We start from the raw sequence: 23888 nt of genomic DNA on the forward strand, positions 1-23888 counted from the left end.
GGGCTGACGTGAGTGGCCCCTCCATCCCTCCAGCCTTTGCGCCTTGCGGGCTGGCAAGTCTTGGTTGCGTCTGGCGCCGGCTTGTGGCGTAGTTTTAGCGCCTTGCGGAACTACTCGCCTGGGGATGTGTACATATTGTAAATAGTTAGTTTAGTTGTAGTTAGTTAAGTTAGAACTTCCATCCCTCCGGCCTTAGCGTCTTGCGGGCTGGCAAGTCTTGGTTGCGTCTGGCGCCAGGCTTGAGGCGGTGGTTTTAGCGTCTTATGGAACTACTCGCTTTGGGATGAGTGTTGTAAATAGTTTTAGCTTTAGTCAGTTAAGTACTACACCATCCAATCATATTTTTATCAGTGGGGTCACTCAGAGCTGCCACAGGCCTCCAGGTCCCAGAGATCAGTGCCACCGAAACATCAGAGGTTGAGATCATGACCTCAGCCACAGAACTCTCTTGGACCCAGAAGGCCTGCCAGGACGGCTTCAGAAATCCCAGTGAAGACCACTAATAAAGCCCAAAGCTTCCCGCTAATGCTAGGCTTCTTTATTAAAACACTTCTATATTAAAAGAATGTGAAAATCAAAAATGTGGAAAAGGTTTATTTACTTATCACTCTGTATGTTCATTTAAATAATGATCTCAGAAGGTAACTTATACCAGGTAACTCAAAGAAGAGGTAAACTTTTTGTCCCTTTATTTATTGAATGTAATTTGGCTTTACACGGGGTCCAGACAATAAAAATGGCTTTTGGACCGTCATTGTTTTGTACTTTTCTAGTATTCTGCTATAAGGAATTATTCCGGTTTTGCACAGCTCGCTTGTGTTAATGTCTCGGCTGTATGTAACTTTGAATAAAGTTTATTTTTACATAAACTGGGTCTGAATTTATTAGAAATACAACATCTCTAAATGACAGAAATAATCGTACAAAGTTCAAGCTACTATTTTAACAGGACTTAAATGATTACTCACTGTGCAATGCGGTATAAAAATTTGTAAAAAGTTGTTCTGTTGTAATACAGCGCATTTAAGAACGCATACAAATTTTGATTTGAGAGAAATAAAAGACTGGGGAAGGCTGTGAATGACCTGAGAGACGAAGCAGTGTAAGAAGCTTTTTACTCTCATGGCTGCAAAGTCTGGGTTTACAAACCAAAGCAAAACCCGCCAGTAAGTAGAAAAAAGTATCCCAAAGTAGATACCAGAAGCCCCTCAGACACCTATAATGACATGCCTGCTCCAGTAGGTGTCACTAAAAACCTTTGCAATCATCAGCATAAAACAGCAGAAGGAGAGAGAGAGAGAGAGAGAGAGAGAGAGAGAGAGAGAGAGAGTAGAAGGAGCACGTGAGTTTGTGTTGTTTATGATTTTGATGAACTAAAACACTTAAAGGGATAGAATAAAGTACAGCTGTACAGCTTTTTAGGATAAATTTGTTCATTTGCAAACATGTCATTTGTTCTTATTTAGATGACGGGATGAAAAGATCGCGACAGTTTACTTTAAATGTTGTTCTTGCACCGTACACGTTCACATTAAAGCGAGCACTATTAAATGCACAATGTCCGAGCCCACGACCCCAGGAAAGAAGGGCAACTTGACCGGAAGTGCCAGAAAATTAAAGGACAACGCCGCAGATTGGCATAATCTCATCCTGAAATGGGAGCGATTAAATGAAGAGGGATCCACGACCGCGACTAAAATCGTTAATCTGGGATTAAGCAAAAGTAAGTTTTACCTCCCATTCAAACATAAATAGTATCATTTATGTCGGTGACTTACAATTCTAATGCCATACTCATAATTTGTGAGAAAGCAATCTGGTAACACTTTGTTTTACAGTCCTGTTTCGTGTACATACTATGCAGTACTTTAGTAATTGCCATAATTAGGTAATAACTAGGTACTAACCAAACCTACCCCTACCCAATGTAGTTACCTTGTATCACCGGTGCTTTCTTAGGTAAGTACACTGTAAGTACAGTAAAATAAAGTGCAGTCTACCTGCTCTTTTGTAAGCTGTTTTCTCCATCTTGTCTTTTCCCAGATCAGATACTGAGCCTGATGTTGTGATGGAAGGAAGCAGTTTGGCAGCTGGAGACTTTTCAGACAATCTGAAACGGAGCAACCAAGAGCTGGAGGAAGAATGTGTGAAGTTACGGGAGGTTGTGGATAAAATGGTGACTTTTTGCAGAACGAGCATCAGCAATACTTAATGTTAGTACATTTTTATGCAGTCTGAATTATTTCACCAAAGGCAAACATACTGTCAAAGATGGAGAAGATGGTCCATGCCGAGAGTGGAATCTGTGAACTGGAAGCGTTTCAGCACGGAGAGAAAGGAAGAGCAGCACCACTCTTTCACACATGGTCCACTCAACAGTTTGGTAAGAGCAAGAAAAGATCGTTTTCTGGTAATAGTGCTGTCAACCCATTAATCACATTCAAAATATTGAAAACATTGACTTTTTGTATAAACAGAAAAAACCACTAACTTATAATAATACTGTTTTTATACAAATTTACAAAGAATGCAGTAAAAGTTAATTGAAAAACACCATAACACAGACAGAATATATGTAATGTAAACTGTTGTTGTTTTGTCCATGCAGTGTTTTTTGTCATTAACTAAAACTTTTAAAACCAATTTTTTTTTTTAAATCGTTTTTAAATAATGGTGTCACGTTGTGGTTTGGCGTGAAGGAGCACACGACAAGTAAAATAAACTCAAACAGATTTAATCCTCTAAACGGGCAAAATAAATATATACAAACAGGCAGGCAGGCAGAACATAAACCACGTATGGACCGCGACGATCGGACAAACGTGAACTCAAAACACACAGGACTTAAAAATACAACGTAATCACTAAATTAACTAGACACAGCTGAAGACAATAATACAATTAATAGGAAGAGAAGATAGGGCACACAGAGCACATGACAAAAACAACAACAAAACAGTCCAAAGACGTGACAAATGGTACTTGAAAATCTATAAACCATAGACCAAGAATTACTAACTACTACTTTGATTAAACTTTTTTAAACTGTTGTTGTTTTGTCCATGCAGTGTTTTTATCATTATCTAAAACTATTAAAACCCATTTTTTAAAAATTTGTTTTTCAAATAATGGTACTTGAAAATCTATAAACCATAAAAGAAGAATTACTGACTACTACTTTGATTACTAAAACTGAATAAAAACTAAATAAATAAAATCACACACACACACAAAAATTAATCGACAAATAATATGAATAAATACTATATAGGTATATAAAATTCTAAAATTACACTGTCTAAATGACATTGCTCCCCCCCCCCCGACTTTCATTTTGTGCAACAGTAAATTCTGACATTATTTTCTAACATTATTTTCTGTTCTACTGTTTATGGATTCTAAGCCACTCTGTTTTTATTCCACAGACTCAATTTATCAGATTTCCCATATTGCTCACGATTGCACAGAGTGAAAGAACTTATGGACAGAAACGGGCGTGAGCATTGAGGAGGTCATATCTGAACTGGGTTAGTGTTAATTACTGTTGATTAGCATGGATCTGATCATTTATAAATGCTTTATGCTGTTTTTCTTGAAGTTGACACTCTTTGGTTTGTATTAGGGAATGGCATCGCTGCCTTACAGTCTGATGATTTAGCGAGACGTATGTATGATCTTTCCTGCCTTGAAGAGGACAGGGGGACATCGAGCTATGAGAACAATCAACCGCACACACACGCCCAGTCATCAGCACACTGCAAACACTGACTGACCCACTACATGGCCATATGCAACATGCAGCCACACATGAGTCAAACTTTACCCGCACACAGTGTCAAATGCACTCGCTAATATACCATCATCTGTGTTTATAAAATGTGAAACTTCTTGTGCAAAATGTTTACAATAAAAAGAACGAAACAATACCATTTTATTGGTAACGAGCTTGTGTTTCGTCCTTTCTTTCCTTCACATTTAACACTGTTAGCATGTTAGTTCACAGTACATTAACTAACGTTGACAAGCACAACTTGTGCTTTTAATAATGTATTGGTATGAATGCTGAAATGAACTAAGATTGATAAATGCTGTAGAATTGTTCATTCGTAGATCATGCTTACTAACGTTGTTAACCAGTGTTAACTAAAGAACCTTATTGTGAAGTATTTTTAATGGCAATAAATCATTCCACGTTTTGAACCGTAGGAACATTAATTGCGTACAACAGGCAAAAATACGGGCGATTATTTCTTTTTAATGCACGTGTACATGCTTTGATTATTCACCATTAGATACTTTTCTCGTTATTGTAGCTTGGTATTTGTTAGAATCTCCTGTTCTAAACTCAGAGTGATGTCATAAAACAATTACGAGGTTTTTAGAACGTTGGATGGGACTATAAGGCGAGAAATTCTTTTTTTTCTCTTTGTAGCGAGTAAGGAGTTGTTATCAACAACGGTGTTTACAGTTGCTGATAGCGCTTTTTTTAGCGTTTTTAGCGAATATGGGACAGCAAACTTCTCGGACACAAAAGGTGGTGGAGGAAGGAGGTTCCGAGTGTGTGCGCGAGGTCGATCCCCGTCCACCAGTTCCACCCGGCGACCACAAGGCGGAGCTTCATCCTCGGCCTGACGAGACGCCTGTGGCCGTCGTTGAGGGAGGAGGCGGGCAGGAGGAGAAAGGTGGCCAGAAAACAAGGAAAAGAGGAGGTTCAAGAGGCTTGCCTCCTTTTCCGTTGTTTCTCTCGCCGCAAATCCACCAGAGCTCGGAATGAGCAGGTGGAGCGAGCTGAGGTGGACCAGGACGCTAAAGCTGGACCGCCCACTGATGGTAAATTGCACGCTTTCATGGAGTCTCTTAATCAGTTACGCACAATAATATCAAACGCAAAAATGCCTTTCTTACACTTTATTTGTATGCAATATTTATTTGATATTGTTTTGGTTGATATTCCTCTCTTCAGGTCAGGCTTCTGTACAGGACGTTGTCTGTATTGTGGAGGACGATGACCACCAGAAGCCTCCTACAAGTAGTCCTGAGGTCTGCTTCAGTGCCGAGGACCAGCAGATGAAGGACAACGAGCCTCAAGATCAGGACAGTCCAGTCAGTCCGTCAGCAGGTGCGAGTGGATCACACCTGCTGAGACGGCTGGACTGTAATGAGATCAAGATGCTCGAGGGTGAGTTCGATGGAAGCCGTGTTAAAATAGTTTGAATAGCTGTAGCCTGTCACACCGCTTTGTGAAATAATAAAAAAACAAAAACTGTTTTAATAGAACACATTTGCTGGAAATATGCCGTCGGCAAAAAGATGGGCAAGGGAGGATTCGGCTCCGTCTTTGAGGGGACCCGGTGCAAAGACGGCCTTCAGGTGGCTATGAAATTTGTAGAAAAGACGGAGAACGTGCGCTACGTCAGCCTCGTAAGTACACTCCGCTCTTTGTTTAATCTCGTCTCGGTCACTGTGCATTTATGATATTTTTAAATATTTCACTAGACTGATTACCGTCTTTCTTCTAGCCTGACCATCCCCGACCAGTACCCTTAGAGGTGGCTCTAACAGCCATGGCAAATCAAGGCCCCGACTCAAGCAACATCATAAAGTTGCTGGACTGGCAGGACCAACTAGAGCAGTACATCATGGTCCTGGAGCGGCCCTCACCCTGCGTCGACATGCACCTCTTCTGGAAGGACCACGGGAAACTCCTTAGCGAGGGGGTGGCGCGTCATTCTGGCGCGGCAGATCGTTGATGCCGCTGCCGCTTGCTGTTCTCGGGGGGTGTTCCACCGGGACATCAAAATGCCAAATCTCCTCGACAACACGGAGACCCTAGAGGTCAAATTGATTGACTTTGGGTGTGGGGACCTGCTCAAAAGCTCTTCTTACAACACCTACTCTGGTATGTGACACATCGTGATATTAACATTGAGTAAAACTAAATGGCATTTCAGTCACGGGCTAAACCCTTGCCATCAGGGACGGTAAGGTACTGCCCTCCCGAGTACTTTGAGAAAGGCGAGTACCACGGGAAGGAGGCAACAGTGTGGTCGTTAGGCGTGCTGCTGTTCGCTATGATCACTGGCCTTTTCCCGGACAGCATCGATATCGGCCTCATGGACGTCGACGCCTGGTCCCATCCGGGCATCTCAGATGGTGAGAAAAATCATTACAGGACGAGGAAGGATAGCGGCTTTATAAAAGATGGAATGATGGACATTGCAGGCATCTTTCCGAGTTTACAAAGCAGGTGTGAACTGATAATCAGACAGTTTTCCCAACGTTTCTGCACAGAATGTTGCCATTTCATTCGAGGTTGCCTGAAGAGCACCCCAGAACAGAGGGTTCATTTAGAGGAGATGCGGTTCCATGACTGGTTCAAGGTACTAAGTCTAAGCTTAGCTAAAACCTTTGCCTTTTTGTAGGTTTGGTTTGATTCTCTCAAAATGGACATCAGCTTCCTTTATTATTCCTGCTACGGCTATAGTCTGTAGTCTATAGTCTATAGGCTAAAGTCAATGCTCACACGTTCTGCGTTTCAGGTCCTCCTCTGAGTCGTGGAAAGAGGGTCAGCCCTGCGTCTGGCGGGCTGGACGTGAGTGGCCCCTCCATCCCTCCAGCCTTTGCGCCTTGCGGGCTGGCAAGTCTTGTTGCGCCTGGCGCCCGGCTTGTGGCGGTAGTTTTAGCGCCTCATGGAACTACTCGCCTGGGGATGTGTACATATTGTAAATAGTTAGTTTAGTTGTAGTTAGTTAAGTTAGAACTTCCATCCCTCCGGCCTTAGCGCCTTGCGGGCTGGCAAGTCTTGGTTGCGCGCCTGGCGCCTAGGCTTGAGGCGGTGGTTTTAGCGTCTTCATGGAACTACTCGCTTTGGGATGAGTGTTGTAAATAGTTTTAGCTTTAGTCAGTTAAGTACTACACCATCCAATCATATTTTTATCAGTGGGGTCACTCAGAGCTGCCACAGGCCTCCAGGTCCCAGAGATCAGTGCCACCAAACATCAGAGGTTGAGATCATGACCTCAGCCACAGAACTCTCTTGGACCCAGAAGGCCTGCCAGGACGGCTTCAGAAATCCCAGTGAAGACCACTAATAAAGCCCAAAGCTTCCCGCTAATGCTAGGGCTTCTTTATTAAAACACTTCTATATTAAAAGAATGTGAAAATCAAAAATGTGGAAAAGGTTTATTTACTTATCACTCTGTATGTTCATTTAAATAATGATCTCAGAAGGTAACTTATACCAGGTAACTCAAAGAAGAGGTAAACTTTTTGTCCCTTTATTTATTGAATGTAATTTGGCTTTACACGGGGTCCAGACAATAAAAATGGCTTTTGGACCGTCATTGTTTTGTACTTTTCTAGTATTCTGCTATAAGGAATTATTCCGGTTTTGCACAGCTCGCTTGTGTTAATGTCTCGGCTGTATGTAACTTTGAATAAAGTTTATTTTTACATAAACTGGGTCTGAATTTATTAGAAATACAACATCTCTAAATGACAGAAATAATCGGTACAAAGTTCAAGCTACTATTTTAACAGGACTTAAATGATTACTCACTGTGCAATGCGGTATAAAAATTTGTAAAAAGTTGTTCTGTTGTAATACAGCGCATTTAAGAACGCATACAAATTTTGATTTGAGAGAAATAAAAGACTGGGGAAGGCTGTGAATGACCTGAGAGACGAAGCAGTGTAAGAAGCTTTTTACTCTCATGGCTGCAAAGTCTGGGTTTACAAACCAAAGCAAAACCCGCCAGTAAGTAGAAAAAAGTATCCCAAAGTAGATACCAGAAGCCCCCTCAGACACCTATAATGACATGCCTGCTCCAGTAGGTGTCACTAAAAACCTTTGCAATCATCAGCATAAAACAGCAGAGAGAGAGAGAGAGAGAGAGAGAGAGAGAGTAGAAGGAGCACGTGAGTTTGTGTTGTTTATGATTTTGATGAACTAAAACACTTAAAGGGATAGAATAAAAGTACAGCTGTACAGCTTTTTAGGATAAATTTGTTCATTTGCAAACATGTCATTTGTTCTTATTTAGATGACGGGATGAAAAGATCGCGACAGTTTACTTTAAATGTTGTTCTTGCACCGTACACGTTCACATTAAAGCGAGCACTATTAAATGCACAATGTCCGAGCCCACGACCCCAGGAAAGAAGGGCAACTTGACCGGAAGTGCCAGAAAATTAAAGGACAACGCCGCAGATTGGCATAATCTCATCCTGAAATGGGAGCGATTAAATGAAGAGGGATCCACGATCGCGACTAAAATCGTTAATCTGGGATTAAGCAAAAAGTAAGTTTTACTCTCCCATTCAAACATAAATAGTATCATTTATGTCGGTGACTTACAATTCTAATGCCATACTCATAATTTGTGAGAAAGCAATCTGGTAACACTTTGTTTTACAGTCCTGTTTCTCGTGTACATACTATGCAGTACTTTAGTAATTGCCATAATTAGGTAATAACTAGGTACTAACCGAAACCTACCCCTACCCAATGTAGTTACCTTGTATCACCGGTGCTTTCTTAGGTAAGTACACTGTAAGTACAGTAAAATAAAGTGCAGTCTACCTGCTCTTTGTAAGCTGTTTTCTCCATCTTGTCTTTTCCCAGATCAGATACTGAGCCTGATGTTGTGATGGAAGGAAGCAGTTTGGCAGCTGGAGACTTTTCAGACAATCTGAAACGGAGCAACCAAGAGCTGGAGGAAGAATGTGAAGTTACGGGAGGTTGTGGATAAAATGGTGACTTTTTGCAGAACGAGCATCAGCAATATACTTAATGTTAGTACATTTTTATGCAGTCTGAATTATTTCACCAAAGGCAAACATACTGTCAAAGATGGAGAAGATGGTCCATGCCGAGAGTGGAATCTGTGAACTGGAAGCGTTTCAGTACGGAGAGAAAGGAAGAGCAGCACCACTCTTTCACACATGGTCCACTCAACAGTTTGGTAAGAGCAAGAAAAGATCGTTTTCTGGTAATAGTGCTGTCAACCCATTAATCACATTCAAAATATTGAAAACATTGACTTTTTTGTATAAACAGAAAAAAACCACTAACTTATAATAATACTGTTTTTATACAAATTTACAAAGAATGCAGTAAAAGTTAATTGAAAAAACACCATAACACAGACAGAATATATGTAATGTAAACTGTTGTTGTTTTGTCCATGCAGTGTTTTTGTCATTAACTAAAACTTTTAAAACCAATTTTTTTTTTTAAATCGTTTTTAAATAATGGTGTCACGTTGTGGTTTGGCGTGAAGGAGCACACACGACAAGTAAAATAAACTCAAACAGATTTAATCCTCTAAACGGGCAAAATAAATATATACAAACAGGCAGGCAGGCAGAACATAAACCACGTATGGACCGCGACGATCGGACAAACGTGAACTCAAAACACACAGGACTTAAAAATACAACGTAATCACTAAATTAACTAGACACAGCTGAAGACAATAATACAATTAATAGGAAGAGAAGATAGGGCACACAGAGCACATGACAAAAACAACAACAAAACAGTCCAAAGACGTGACAAATGGTACTTGAAAATCTATAAACCATAGACCAAGAATTACTAACTACTACTTTGATTAAACTTTTTAAACTGTTGTTGTTTTGTCCATGCAGTGTTTTTATCATTATCTAAAACTATTAAAACCCATTTTTAAAAATTTGTTTTTCAAATAATGGTACTTGAAAATCTATAAACCATAAAAGAAGAATTACTGACTACTACTTTGATTACTAAAACTGAATAAAAACTAAATAAATAAAATCACACACACACACAAAAATTAATCGACAAATAATATGAATAAATACTATATAGGTATATAAAATTCTAAAATTACACTGTCTAAAATGACATTGCTCTCCCGACTTTCATTTTGTGCAACAGTAAATTCTGACATTATTTTCTAACATTATTTTCTGTTCTACTGTTTATGGATTCTAAGCCACTCTGTTTTTATTCCACAGACTCAATTTATCAGATTTCCCATATTGCTCACGATTGCACAGAGGAAAGAACTTATGGACAGAAACGGCGTGAGCATTGAGGAGGTCATATCTGAACTGGGTTAGTGTTAATTACTGTTGATTAGCATGGATCTGATCATTTATAAATGCTTTATGCTGTTTTTCTTGAAGTTGACACTCTTTGGTTTGTATTAGGAATGGCATCGCTGCCTTACAGTCTGATGATTTAGCGAGACGTATGTATGATCTTTCCTGCCTTGAAGAGGACAGGGGGACATCGAGCTATGAGAACAATCAACCGCACACACACGCCAGTCATCAGCACACTGCAAACACTGACTGACCCACTACATGGCCATATGCAACATGCAGCCACACATGAGTCAAACTTACCCGCACACAGTGTCAAATGCACTCGCTAATATACCATCATCTGTGTTTATAAAAATGTGAAACTTCTTGTGCAAAATGTTTACAATAAAAAGAACGTAAACAATACCATTTTATTGGTAACGAGCTTGTGTTTCGCCCTTTCTTTCCTTCACATTTAACACTGTTAGCATGTTAGTTCACAGTACATTAACTAACGTTGACAAGCACAACTTGTGCTTTTAATAATGTATTGGTATGAATGCTGAAATGAACTAAGATTGATAAATGCTGTAGAATTGTTCATTCGTAGATCATGCTTACTAACGTTGTTAACCAGTGTTAACTCAAAGAACCTTATTGTGAAGTATTTTTAATGGCAATAAATCATTCCACGTTTTGAACCGTGAGGAACATTAATTGCGCACAACAGGCAAAAATACGGGCGATTATTTCTTTTAATGCACGTGTACATGCTTTGATTATTCACCATTAGATACTTTTCTCGTTATTGTAGCTTGGTATTTGTTAGAATCTCCTGTTCTAAACTCAGAGTGATGTCATAAAACAATTACGAGGTTTTTAGAACGTTGGATGGGACTATAAGGCGAGAAATTCTTTTTTTCTCTTTGTAGCTTAGTAAGGAGTTGTTATCAACAACGGTGTTTACAGTTGCTGATAGCGTTTTAGCGTTTTTAGCGTAATATGGGACAGCAAACTTCTCGGACACAAAAGGTGGTGGAGGAAGGAGGTTCGAGTGTGTGCGCGAGGTCGATCCCCGTCCACCAGTTCCACCCGGCGACCACAAGGCGGAGCTTCATCCTCGGCCTGACGAGACGCCTGTAATGCCAAGTTGAGGGGAGGAGGCGGGCAGGAGGAGAAAGGTGGCCAGAAAACAAGGAAAAAGAGGAGGTTCAAGAGGCTTGCCTCCTTTTTTCCGTTGTTTCTCGCAAGCAAATCCACCAGAGCTCGGAATGAGCAGGTGGAGCGAGCTGAGGTGGACCAGGACGCTAAAGCTGGACCGCCCACTGATGGTAAATTGCACGCTTTCATGGAGTCTCTTAATCAGTTACGCACAACAATATCAAACGCAAAAATGCCTTTCTTACACTTTATTTGTATGCAATATTTATTTGATATTGTTTTGGCTGATATTCTCTCTTCAGGTCAGGCTTCTGTACAGGACGTTGTCTGTATTGTGGAGGACGATGACCACCAGAAGCCTCCTACAAGTAGTCCTGAGGTCTGCTTCAGTGCCGAGGACCAGCAGATGAAGGACAACGAGCCTCAAGATCAGGACAGTCCAGTCAGTCCGCCAGCAGGTGCGAGTGGATCACACCTGCTGAGACGGCTGGACTGTAATGAGATCAAGATGCTCGAGGGTGAGTTCGATGGAAGCCGTGGTTAAAATAGTTTGAATAGCTGTAGCCTGTCACACCGCTTTGTGAAATAATAAAAACAAAAACTGTTTTAATAGAACACATTTGCTGGAAATATGCCGCTGGCAAAAAGATGGGCAAGGGAGGATTCGCCCGTCTTTGAGGGGACCCGTGCAAAGACGGCCTTCAGGTGGCTATGAAATTTGTAGAAAAGACGGAGAACGGCGCCACGTCAGCCTCGTAAGTACACTCCGCTCTTTGTTTAATCTCGCTCTCGGTCACTGTGCATTTATGATATTTTTAAATATTTCACTAGACTGATTACCGCTTCTTTCTTCTAGCCTGACCATCCCCGACCAGTACCTTTAGAGGTGGCTCTAACAGCCATGGCAAATCAAGGCCCGACTCAAGCAACATCATAAAGTTGCTGGACTGGCAGGACCAACTAGAGCAGTACATCATGGTCCTGGAGCGGCCCTCACCCTGCGCCGACATGCACCTCTTCTGGAAGGACCACGGGAAACTCCTTAGCGAGGGGTGGCGCGTCATTTCATGCGGCAGATCGCTGATGCCGCTGCCGCTTGTTGTTCTCGGGGTGTTCCACCGGGACATCAAAATGCCAAATCTCCTCGTCAACACGGAGACCCTAGAGGTCAAATTGATTGACTTTGGGTGTGGGGACCTGCTCAAAAGCTCTCTTACAACACCTACTCTGGTATGTGACACATCGTGATATTAACATTGAGTAAAACTAAATGGCATTTCAGTCACGGGCTAAACCCTGCCATCAGGGACGGTAAGGTACTGCCCTCCGAGTACTTTGAGAAAGGCGAGTACCACGGAAGGAGGCAACAGTGTGGTCGTTAGGCGTGCTGCTGTTCGCTATGATCACTGGCCTTTTCCGGACAGCATCGATATCGGGCCTCATGGACGCCGACGCCTGGTCCCATCCGGGCATCTCAGATGGTGAGAAAAAATCATTACAGGACGAGGAAGGATAGCGGCTTTATAAAAGATGGAATGATGGACATTGCAGGCATCTTTCCGAGTTTACAAAGCAGGTGTGAACTGATAATCAGACAGTTTTCCCAACGTTTCTGCACAGAATGTTGCCATTTCATTCGAGGTTGCCTGAAGAGCACCCCAGAACAGAGGGTTCATTTAGAGGAGATGCGGTTCCATGACTGGTTCAAGGTACTAAGTCTAAGCTTAGCTAAAACCTTTGCCTTTTGTAGGTTTGGTTTGATTCTCTCAAAATGGACATCAGCTTCCTTTATTATTCCTGCTACGGCTATAGTCTGTAGTCTATAGTCTATAGGCTAAAGTCAATGCTCACACGTTCTGCGCTTCAGGTCCTCCTCTGAGTCGTGGAAAGAGGGTCAGCCCCTGCGCCTGGCGGGCTGACGTGGAGTGGCCCTCCATCCCTCCAGCCTTTGGCGCCTTGCGGCGGGCTGGCAAGTCTTGGCTGCGTCTGGCGCTCGGCTTGTGGCGGTAGTTTTAGCGCCTGCGGAACTACTCGCCTGGGGATGTGTACATATTGTAAATAGTTAGTTTAGTTGTAGTTAGTTGTTAGAACTTCCATCCTCCGGCCTTAGCGCCTTGCGGGGCTGGCAAGTCTTGTTGCGCCTGGCGCCAGGCTTGAGGCGGTGGTTTTAGCGCCTTATGGAACTACTCGCTTTGGGATGAGTGTTGTAAATAGTTTTAGCTTTAGTCAGTTAAGTACTACACCATCCAATCATATTTTTATCAGTGGGGTCACCAGAGCTGCCACAGGCCTCCAGGTCCCAGAGATCAGTGCCACTGAAACATCAGAGGTTGAGATCATGACCTCAGCCACAGAACTCTCTTGGACCCAGAAGGCCTGCCAGGACGGCTTCAGAAATCCCAGTGAAGACCACTAATAAAGCCCAAAGCTTCCCGCTAATGCTAGGGCTTCTTTATTAAAACACTTCTATATTAAAAGAATGTGAAAATCAAAAATGTGGAAAAGGTTTATTTACTTATCACTCTGTATGTTCATTTAAATAATGATCTCAGAAGGTAACTTATACCAGGTAACTCAAAGAAGAGGTAAACTTTTTGTCCCTTTATTTATTGAATGTAATTTGGCTTTACACGGGGTCCAGACAATAAAAATGGCTTTTGGACCGTCATTGTTTTGTACTTTTCTAGTATTCTGCTATAAGGAATTATTCCGGTTTTGTACAGCTCGCTTGTGTTAATGTCTCGCTGTATGTAACTTTGAATAAAGTTTATTTTTACATAAACTGGGTCTGAATTTATTAGAAATACAACATCTCTAAATGACAGAAATAATCGGTACAAAGTTCAAGCTACTATTTTAACAGGACTTAAATGATTACTCACTGTGTGGTCAATGCGGTATAAAAATTTGTAAAAGTTGTTCTGTTGTAATACAGCGCATTTAAGAACGATACAAATTTTGATTTGAGAGAAATAAAAGACTGGGGAAGGCTGTGAATGACCTGAGAGACGAAGCAGTGTAAGAAGCTTTTTACTCTCATGGCTGCAAAGTCTGGGTTTACAAACCAAAGCAAAACCTGCCAGTAAGTAGAAAAAGTATCCCAAAGTAGATACCAGAAGCCCTCAGACACCTATAATGACATGCCTGCTCCAGTAGGTGTCACTAAAAACCTTTGCAATCATCAGCATAAACAGCAGAAGGAGAGAGAGAGAGAGAGAGAGAGAGAGAGAGAGAGAGAGAGAGAGAGAGAGTAGAAGGAGCACGTGAGTTTGTGTTGTTTATGATTTTGATGAACTAAAACACTTAAAGGGATAGAATAAAAGTACAGCTGTACAGCTTTTAGGATAAATTTGTTCATTTGCAAACATGTCATTTGTTCTTATTTAGATGACGGGATGAAAAGATCGCGACAGTTTACTTTAAATGTTGTTCTTGCACCGTACACGTTCACATTAAAGCGAGCACTATTAAATGCACAATGTCCGAGCCCACGACCCCAGGAAAGAAGGGCAACTTGACCGGAAGTGCCAGAAAATTAAAGGACAACGTCGCAGATTGGCATAATCTCATCCTGAAATGGGAGCGATTAAATGAAGAGGGATCCACGACCGCGACTAAAATCGTTAATCTGGGATTAAGCAAAAGTAAGTTTTACTCTCCCATTCAAACATAAATAGTATCATTTATGTCGGTGACTTACAATTCTAATGCCATACTCATAATTTGTGAGAAAGCAATCTGGTAACACTTTGTTTTACAGTCCTGTTTCTCGTGTACATACTATGCAGTACTTTAGTAATTGCCATAATTAGGTAATAACTAGGTACTAACCAAACCTACCCCTACCCAATGTAGTTACCTTGTATCACCGGTGCTTTCTTAGGTAAGTACACTGTAAGTACAGTAAAATAAAGTGCAGTCTACCTGCTCTTTTGTAAGCTGTTTTCTCCATCTTGTCTTTTCCCAGATCAGATACTGAGCCTGATGTTGTGATGGAAGGAAGCAGTTTGGCAGCTGGAGACTTTTTCAGACAATCTGAAACGGAGCAACCAAGAGCTGGAGGAAGAATGTGTGAAGTTACGGAGGTTGTGGATAAAATGGTGACTTTTTGCAGAACGAGCATCAGCAATACTTAATGTTAGTACATTTTTATGCAGTCTGAATTATTTCACCAAAGGCAAACATACTGTCAAAGATGGAGAAGATGGTCCATGCCGAGAGTGGAATCTGTGAACTGGAAGCGCTTTCAGCACGGAGAGAAAGGAAGAGCAGCACCACTCTTTCACACATGGTCCACTCAACAGTTTGGTAAGAGCAAGAAAAGATCGTTTTCTGGTAATAGTGCTGTCAACCCATTAATCACATTCAAAATATTGAAAACATTGACTTTTTGTATAAACAGAAAAACCACTAACTTATAATAATACTGTTTTTATACAAATTTACAAAGAATGCAGTAAAAGTTAATTGAAAAACACCATAACACAGACAGAATATATGTAATGTAAACTGTTGTTGTTTTGTCCATGCAGTGTTTTTGTCATTAACTAAAACTTTTAAAACCAATTTTTTTTTTTTAAATCGTTTTTTAAATAATGGTGTCACGTTGTGGTTTGGCGTGAAGGAGCACACGACAAGTAAAATAAACTCAAACAGATTTAATCCTCTAAACGGGCAAAATAAATATATACAAACAGGCAGGCAGGCAGAACATAAACCACGATGGACCGCGACGATCGGACAAACGTGGAACTCAAAACACACAGGACTTAAAAATACAACGTAATCACTAAATTAACTAGACACAGCTGAAGACAATAATACAATTAATAGGAAGAGAAGATAGGGCACACAGAGCACATGACAAAAACAACAACAAAACAGTCCAAAGACGTGACAAATGGTACTTGAAAATCTATAAACCATAGACCAAGAATTACTAACTACTACTTTGATTAAACTTTTTTAAACTGTTGTTGTTTTGTCCATGCAGTGTTTTTATCATTATCTAAAACTATTAAAACCCATTTTTTAAAAAATTTGTTTTTCAAATAATGGTACTTGAAAATCTATAAACCATAAAAGAAGAATTACTGACTACTACTTTGATTACTAAAACTGAATAAAACTAAATAAATAAAATCACACACACACACAAAAATTAATCGACAAATAATATGAATAAATACTATATAGGTATATAAAATTCTAAAATTACACTGTCTAAAATGACATTGCTCCCCCGACTTTCATTTTGTGCAACAGTAAATTCTGACATTATTTTCTAACATTATTTTCTGTTCTACTGTTTATGGATTCTAAGCCACTCTGTTTTTATTCCACAGACTCAATTTATCAGATTTCCCATATTGCTCACGATTGCACAGAGTGAAAGAACTTATGGACAGAAACGAGCGTGAGCATTGAGGAGGTCATATCTGAACTGGGTTAGTGTTAATTACTGTTGATTAGCATGGATCTGATCATTTATAAATGCTTTATGCTGTTTTTCTTGAAGTTGACACTCTTTGGTTTGTATTAGGAATGGCATCGCTGCCTTACAGTCTGATGATTTAGCGAGACGTATGTATGATCTTTCCTGCCTTGAAGAGGACAGGGGGACATCGAGCTATGAGAACAATCAACCGCACACACACGCCAGTCATCAGCACACTGCAAACACTGACTGACCCACTACATGGCCATATGCAACATGCAGCCACACATGAGTCAAACTTTACCCGCACACAGTGTCAAATGCACTCGCTAATATACCATCATCTGTGTTTATAAAAATGTGAAACTTCTTGTGCAAAATGTTTACAATAAAAAGAACGAAAACAATACCATTTTATTGGTAACGAGCTTGTGTTTCGTCCTTTCTTTCCTTCACATTTAACACTGTTAGCATGTTAGTTCACAGTACATTAACTAACGCTGACAAGCACAACTTGTGCTTTTAATAATGTATTGGTATGAATGCTGAAATGAACTAAGATTGATAAATGCTGTAGAATTGTTCATTCGTAGATCATGCTTACTAACGTTGTTAACCAGTGTTAACTAAAGAACCTTATTGTGAAGTATTTTAATGGCAATAAATCATTCCACGTTTTTGAACCAGAGGAACATTAATTGCGCATACAACAGGCAAAAAAATACGGGCGATTATTTCTTTTTTAATGCACGTGTACATGCTTTGATTATTCACCATTAGATACTTTTCTCGTTATTGTAGCTTGGTATTTGTTAGAATCTCCTGTTCTAAACTCAGAGTGATGTCATAAAAACAATTACGAGGTTTTTAGAACGTTGGATGGGACTATAAGGCGAGAAATTCTTTTTTCTCTTTGTAGCGAGTAAGGAGTTGTTATCAACAACGGTGTTTACAGTTGCTGATAGCGTTTTAGCGTTTTTAGCTTAATATGGGACAGCAAACTTCTCGGACACAAAAGGTGGTGGAGGAAGGAGGTTCTGAAAGTGTGCGCGAGGTCGATCCCTCGTCCACCAGTTCCACCCGGCGACCACAAGGCGGAGCTTCATCCTCGGCCTGACGAGACGCCTGTGGCCGTCGTTGAGGGAGGAGGCGGGCAGGAGGAGAAAGGTGGCCAGAAAACAAGAAAAAGAGGAGGTTCAAGAGGCTTGCCTCCTTTTCCGTTGTTTCTCTCCGCCGCAAATCCACCAGAGCTCGGAATGAGCAGGTGGAGCGAGCTGAGGTGGACCAGGACGCTAAAGCTGGACCGTCCACTGATGGTAAATTGCACGCTTTCATGGAGTCTCTTAATCAGTTACGCACAATAATATCAAACGCAAAAATGCCTTTCTTACACTTTATTTGTATGCAATATTTATTTGATATTGTTTTGTTGATATTCCTCTCTTCAGGTCAGGCTTCTGTACAGGACGTTGTCTGTATTGTGGAGGACGATGACCACCAGAAGCCTCCTACAAGTAGTCCTGAGGTCTGCTTCAGTGCCGAGGACCAGCAGATGAAGGACAACGAGCCTCAAGATCAGGACAGTCCAGTCAGTCCGCCAGCAGGTGCAGTGGATCACACCTGCTGAGACGGCTGGACTGTAATGAGATCAAGATGCTCGAGGTGAGTTCGGATGGAAGCCGTGTTAAAATAGTTTGAATAGCTGTAGCCTGTCACACCGCTTTGTGAAATAATAAAAACAAAAACTGTTTTAATAGAACACATTTGCTGGAAATATGCCGCCGGGCAAAAAGATGGGCAAGTGAGGATTCGCCCGTCTTTGAGGGGACCCGTGCAAAGACGGCCTTCAGGTGGCTATGAAATTTGTAGAAAAGACGGAGAACGTGGCGCTACGTCAGCCTCGTAAGTACACTCCGCTCTTTGTTTAATCTCGCCTCGGTCACTGTGCATTTATGATATTTTTAAATATTTCACTAGACTGATTACCGTCTTCTTCTAGCCTGACCATCCCCGACCAGTACCCTTAGAGGTGGCTCTAACAGCCATGGCAAATCAAGGCCCGACTCAAGCAACATCATAAAGTTGCTGGACTGGCAGGACCAACTAGAGCAGTACATCATGGTCCTGGAGCGGCCTCACCCTGCGTCGACATGCACCTCTTCTGGAAGGACCACGGAAACTCCTTAGCGAGGGGTGGCGCGTCATTTCATGCGCGCGGCAGATCGTTGATGCCGCTGCCGCTGTTGTTCTCGGGGTGTTCCACCGACATCAAAATGCCAAATCTCCTCGTCTAACACGGAGACCCTAGAGGTCAAATTGATTGACTTTGGGTGTGGGGACCTGCTCAAAAGCTCTTCTTACAACACCTACTCTGGTATGTGACACATCGTGATATTAACATTGAGTAAAACTAAATGGCATTTCAGTCACGGGCTAAACCCTTGCCATCAGGGACGGTAAGGTACTGCCCTCCCGAGTACTTTGAGAAAGGCGAGTACCACGGGAAGGAGGCAACAGTGTGGTCGTTAGGCGTGCTGCTGTTCGCTATGATCACTGGCCTTTTCCCCGGACAGCATCGATCGGCCTCATGGACGCCGACGCCTGGTCCCATCCGGGGCATCTCAGATGGTGAGAAAAATCATTACAGGACGAGGAAGGATAGCGGCTTTATAAAAGATGGAATGATGGACATTGCAGGCATCTTTCCGAGTTTACAAAGCAGGTGTGAACTGATAATCAGACAGTTTTCCCAACGTTTCTGCACAGAATGTTGCCATTTCATTCGAGGTTGCCTGAAGAGCACCCCAGAACAGAGGGTTCATTTAGAGGAGATGCGGTTCCATGACTGGTTCAAGGTACTAAGTCTAAGCTTAGCTAAAACCTTTGCCTTTTTGTAGGTTTGGTTTGATTCTCTCAAAATGGACATCAGCTTCCTTTATTATTCCTGCTACGGCTATAGTCTGTAGTCTATAGTCTATAGGCTAAAGTCAATGCTCACACGTTCTGCGTTTCAGGTCCTCCTCTGAGTCGTGGAAGAGGGTCAGCCCTGCGTCTGGCGGGCTGGACGTGAGTGGCCCCTCCATCCCTCCAGCCTTGCGTCTTGCGGGGCTGGCAAGTCTTGGTTGCGTCTGGCGCTCGGCTTGTGGCGGTAGTTTTAGCGCTCATGAACTACTCGCCTGGGGATGTGTACATATTGTAAATAGTTAGTTTAGTTGTAGTTAGTTAAGTTAGAACTTCCATCCCTCCGGCCTTAGCGCCTTGCGGGGCTGGCAAGTCTTGGTTGCGTCTGGCGCCTAGGCTTGAGGCGGTGGTTTTAGCGTCTTCATGAACTACTCGCTTTGGGATGAGTGTTGTAAATAGTTTTAGCTTTAGTCAGTTAAGTACTACACCATCCAATCATATTTTTATCAGTGGGGTCACTCAGAGCTGCCACAGGCCTCCAGGTCCCAGAGATCAGTGCCACCGAAACATCAGAGGTTGAGATCATGACCTCAGCCACAGAACTCTCTTGGACCCAGAAGGCCTGCCAGGACGGCTTCAGAAATCCCAGTGAAGACCACTAATAAAGCCCAAAGCTTCCCGCTAATGCTAGGGCTTCTTTATTAAAACACTTCTATATTAAAAGAATGTGAAAATCAAAAATGTGGAAAAGGTTTATTTACTTATCACTCTGTATGTTCATTTAAATAATGATCTCAGAAGGTAACTTATACCAGGTAACTCAAAGAAGAGGTAAACTTTTGTCCCTTTATTTATTGAATGTAATTTGGCTTTACACGGGGTCCAGACAATAAAAATGGCTTTTGGACCGTCATTGTTTTGTACTTTTCTAGTATTCTGCTATAAGGAATTATTCGGTTTTACACAGCTCGCTTGTGTTAATGTCTCGGCTGTATGTAACTTTGAATAAAGTTTATTTTACATAAACTGGGTCTGAATTTATTAGAAATACAACATCTCTAAATGACAGAAATAATCGGTACAAAGTTCAAGCTACTATTTTAACAGGACTTAAATGATTACTCACTGTGCAATGCGGTATAAAAATTTGTAAAAAGTTGTTCTGTTGTAATACAGCGCATTTAAGAACGCATACAAATTTTGATTTGAGAGAAATAAAAGACTGGGGAAGGCTGTGAATGACCTGAGAGACGAAGCAGTGTAAGAAGCTTTTTACTCTCATGGCTGCAAAGTCTGGGTTTACAAACCAAAGCAAAACCCGCCAGTAAGTAGAAAAAGTATCCCAAAGTAGATACCAGAAGCCCCTCAGACACCTATAATGACATGCCTGCTCCAGTAGGTGTCACTAAAAACCTTTGCAATCATCAGCATAAAACAGAGAGAAGAGAGAGAGAGAGAGAGAGAGAGAGAGAGAGAGAGAGAGAGTAGAAGGAGCACGTGAGTTTGTGTTGTTTATGATTTTGATGAACTAAAACACTTAAAGGGATAGAATAAAAGTACAGCTGTACAGCTTTTTAGGATAAATTTGTTCATTTGCAAACATGTCATTTGTTCTTATTTAGATGACGGGATGAAAAGATCGCGACAGTTTACTTTAAATGTTGTTCTTGCACCGTACACGTTCACATTAAAGCGAGCACTATTAAATGCACAATGTCCGAGCCCACGACCCCAGGAAAGAAGGGCAACTTGACCGGAAGTGCCAGAAAATTAAAGGACAACGCCGCAGATTGGCATAATCTCATCCTGAAATGGGAGCGATTAAATGAAGAGGGATCCACGACCGCGACTAAAATCGTTAATCTGGGATTAAGCAAAAAGTAAGTTTTACCTCCCATTCAAACATAAATAGTATCATTTATGTCGGTGACTTACAATTCTAATGCCATACTCATAATTTGTGAGAAAGCAATCTGGTAACACTTTGTTTTACAGTCCTGTTTCTCGTGTACATACTATGCAGTACTTTAGTAATTGCCATAATTAGGTAATAACTAGGTACTAACCGAAACCTACCCCTACCCAATGTAGTTACCTTGTATCACCGGTGCTTTCTTAGGTAAGTACACTGTAAGTACAGTAAAATAAAGTGCAGTCTACCTGCTCTTTTGTAAGCTGTTTTCTCCATCTTGTCTTTTCCCAGATCAGATACTGAGCCTGATGTTGTGATGGAAGGAAGCAGTTTGGCAGCTGGAGACTTTTCAGACAATCTGAAACGGAGCAACCAAGAGCTGGAGGAAGAATGTGTGAAGTTACGGGAGGTTGTGGATAAAATGGTGACTTTTTGCAGAACGAGCATCAGCAATACTTAATGTTAGTACATTTTTATGCAGTCTGAATTATTTCACCAAAGGCAAACATACTGTCAAAGATGGAGAAGATGGTCCATGCCGAGAGTGGAATCTGTGAACTGGAAGCGTTTCAGTACGGAGAGAAAGGAAGAGCAGCACCACTCTTTCACACATGGTCCACTCAACAGTTTGGTAAGAGCAAGAAAAGATCGTTTTCTGGTAATAGTGCTGTCAACCCATTAATCACATTCAAAATATTGAAAACATTGACTTTTTGTATAAACAGAAAAAAACCACTAACTTATAATAATACTGTTTTTATACAAATTTACAAAGAATGCAGTAAAAGTTAATTGAAAAACACCATAACACAGACAGAATATATGTAATGTAAACTGTTGTTGTTTTGTCCATGCAGTGTTTTTTGTCATTAACTAAAACTTTTAAAACCAATTTTTTTTTTTTAAATCGTTTTTTAAATAATGGTGTCACGTTGTGGTTTGGCGTGAAGGAGCACACGACAAGTAAAATAAACTCAAACAGATTTAATCCTCTAAACGGGCAAAATAAATATATACAAACAGGCAGGCAGGCAGAACATAAACCACGTATGGACCGCGACGATCGGACAAACGTGAACTCAAAACACACAGGACTTAAAAATACAACGTAATCACTAAATTAACTAGACACAGCTGAAGACAATAATACAATTAATAGGAAGAGAAGATAGGGCACACAGAGCACATGACAAAAACAACAACAAAACAGTCCAAAGACGTGACAAATGGTACTTGAAAATCTATAAACCATAGACCAAGAATTACTAACTACTACTTTGATTAAACTTTTTAAACTGTTGTTGTTTTGTCCATGCAGTGTTTTTATCATTATCTAAAACTATTAAAACCCATTTTTAAAAATTTGTTTTTCAAATAATGGTACTTGAAAATCTATAAACCATAAAAAGAAGAATTACTGACTACTACTTTGATTACTAAAACTGAATAAAAACTAAATAAATAAAATCACACACACACACAAAAATTAATCGACAAATAATATGAATAAATACTATATAGGTATATAAAATTCTAAAATTACACTGTCTAAATGACATTGCTCCCCGACTTTCATTTTGTGCAACAGTAAATTCTGACATTATTTTCTAACATTATTTTCTGTTCTACTGTTTATGGATTCTAAGCCACTCTGTTTTTATTCCACAGACTCAATTTATCAGATTTCCCATATTGCTCACGATTGCACAGAGTGAAAGAACTTATGGACAGAAACGGCGTGAGCATTGAGGAGGTCATATCTGAACTGGGTTAGTGTTAATTACTGTTGATTAGCATGGATCTGATCATTTATAAATGCTTTATGCTGTTTTTCTTGAAGTTGACACTCTTTGGTTTGTATTAGGGAATGGCATCGCTGCCTTACAGTCTGATGATTTAGCGAGACGTATGTATGATCTTTCCTGCCTTGAAGAGGACAGGGGGACATCGAGCTATGAGAACAATCAACCGCACACACACGCCAGTCATCAGCACACTGCAAACACTGACTGACCCACTACATGGCCATATGCAACATGCAGCCACACATGAGTCAAACTTTACCCGGCACACAGTGTCAAATGCACTCGCTAATATACCATCATCTGTGTTTATAAAAATGTGAAACTTCTTGTGCAAAATGTTTACAATAAAAAGAACGAAACAATACCATTTTATTGGTAACGAGCTTGTGTTTAAGTCCTTTCTTTCCTTCACATTTAACACTGTTAGCATGTTAGTTCACAGTACATTAACTAACGTTGACAAGCACAACTTGTGCTTTTAATAATGTATTGGTATGAATGCTGAAATGAACTAAGATTGATAAATGCTGTAGAATTGTTCATTCGTAGATCATGCTTACTAACGTTGTTAACCAGTGTTAACTAAAGAACCTTATTG

At 40.8% G+C, this 23888-nt stretch overlaps 2 protein-coding genes and 3 pseudogenes across 2 annotated transcripts; all 5 read left to right on the top strand.

Moving 5' to 3' along the window:
• The first annotated feature begins 1268 nt into the window (after window positions 1-1268).
• On the top strand, window positions 1269-3496 carry LOC122362358 (cyclin-dependent kinase 2-interacting protein-like). The gene is made up of 5 exons (XM_043263800.1): window positions 1269-1342; window positions 1467-1727; window positions 2044-2176; window positions 2254-2383; window positions 3426-3496. Exons 2-5 carry the CDS (start codon window positions 1558-1560, stop codon window positions 3470-3472), a joined length of 480 nt encoding a protein of 159 aa, XP_043119735.1. The 5' UTR covers window positions 1269-1342; window positions 1467-1557; the 3' UTR covers window positions 3473-3496.
• Window positions 3497-4850: 1354 nt separating this feature from the next.
• Window positions 4851-5912, top strand: LOC122362129 (annotated as a pseudogene).
• A 27-nt stretch (window positions 5913-5939) lies between these two features.
• LOC122362130 (serine/threonine-protein kinase pim-1-like) lies at window positions 5940-6422 on the top strand. The gene has a single exon (XM_043263424.1). The coding sequence runs from the start codon at window positions 5940-5942 to the stop codon at window positions 6420-6422; it is 483 nt and encodes a 160-aa protein (XP_043119359.1).
• A 1448-nt stretch (window positions 6423-7870) lies between these two features.
• Window positions 7871-10082, top strand: LOC122361991 (annotated as a pseudogene).
• Window positions 10083-14437: 4355 nt separating this feature from the next.
• Window positions 14438-23672, top strand: LOC122361992 (annotated as a pseudogene).
• The last annotated feature ends 216 nt before the right edge of the window (window positions 23673-23888 follow it).

This window comes from Puntigrus tetrazona, chromosome 17 (genome assembly GCF_018831695.1).
Source record: "Puntigrus tetrazona isolate hp1 chromosome 17, ASM1883169v1, whole genome shotgun sequence".
NCBI classification, from domain to species: Eukaryota; Metazoa; Chordata; class Actinopteri; order Cypriniformes; family Cyprinidae; genus Puntigrus; species Puntigrus tetrazona.

Coding starts and splice junctions, on each gene's coding strand:
- LOC122362358 (XM_043263800.1), top strand. CDS start 1,558: ATGTCCGAGCCCACGACCCCAGGAAAGAAGGGCAACTTGACCGGAAGT. Junction 2,177..2,253: donor GGGAGGTTGTGGATAAAATG/GTGACTTTTTGC, acceptor ATTTCACCAAAG/GCAAACATACTGTCAAAGAT. Junction 2,384..3,425: donor ATGGTCCACTCAACAGTTTG/GTAAGAGCAAGA, acceptor TTTATTCCACAG/ACTCAATTTATCAGATTTCC.
- LOC122362130 (XM_043263424.1), top strand. CDS start 5,940: ATGGCATTTCAGTCACGGGCTAAACCCTTGCCATCAGGGACGGTAAGG.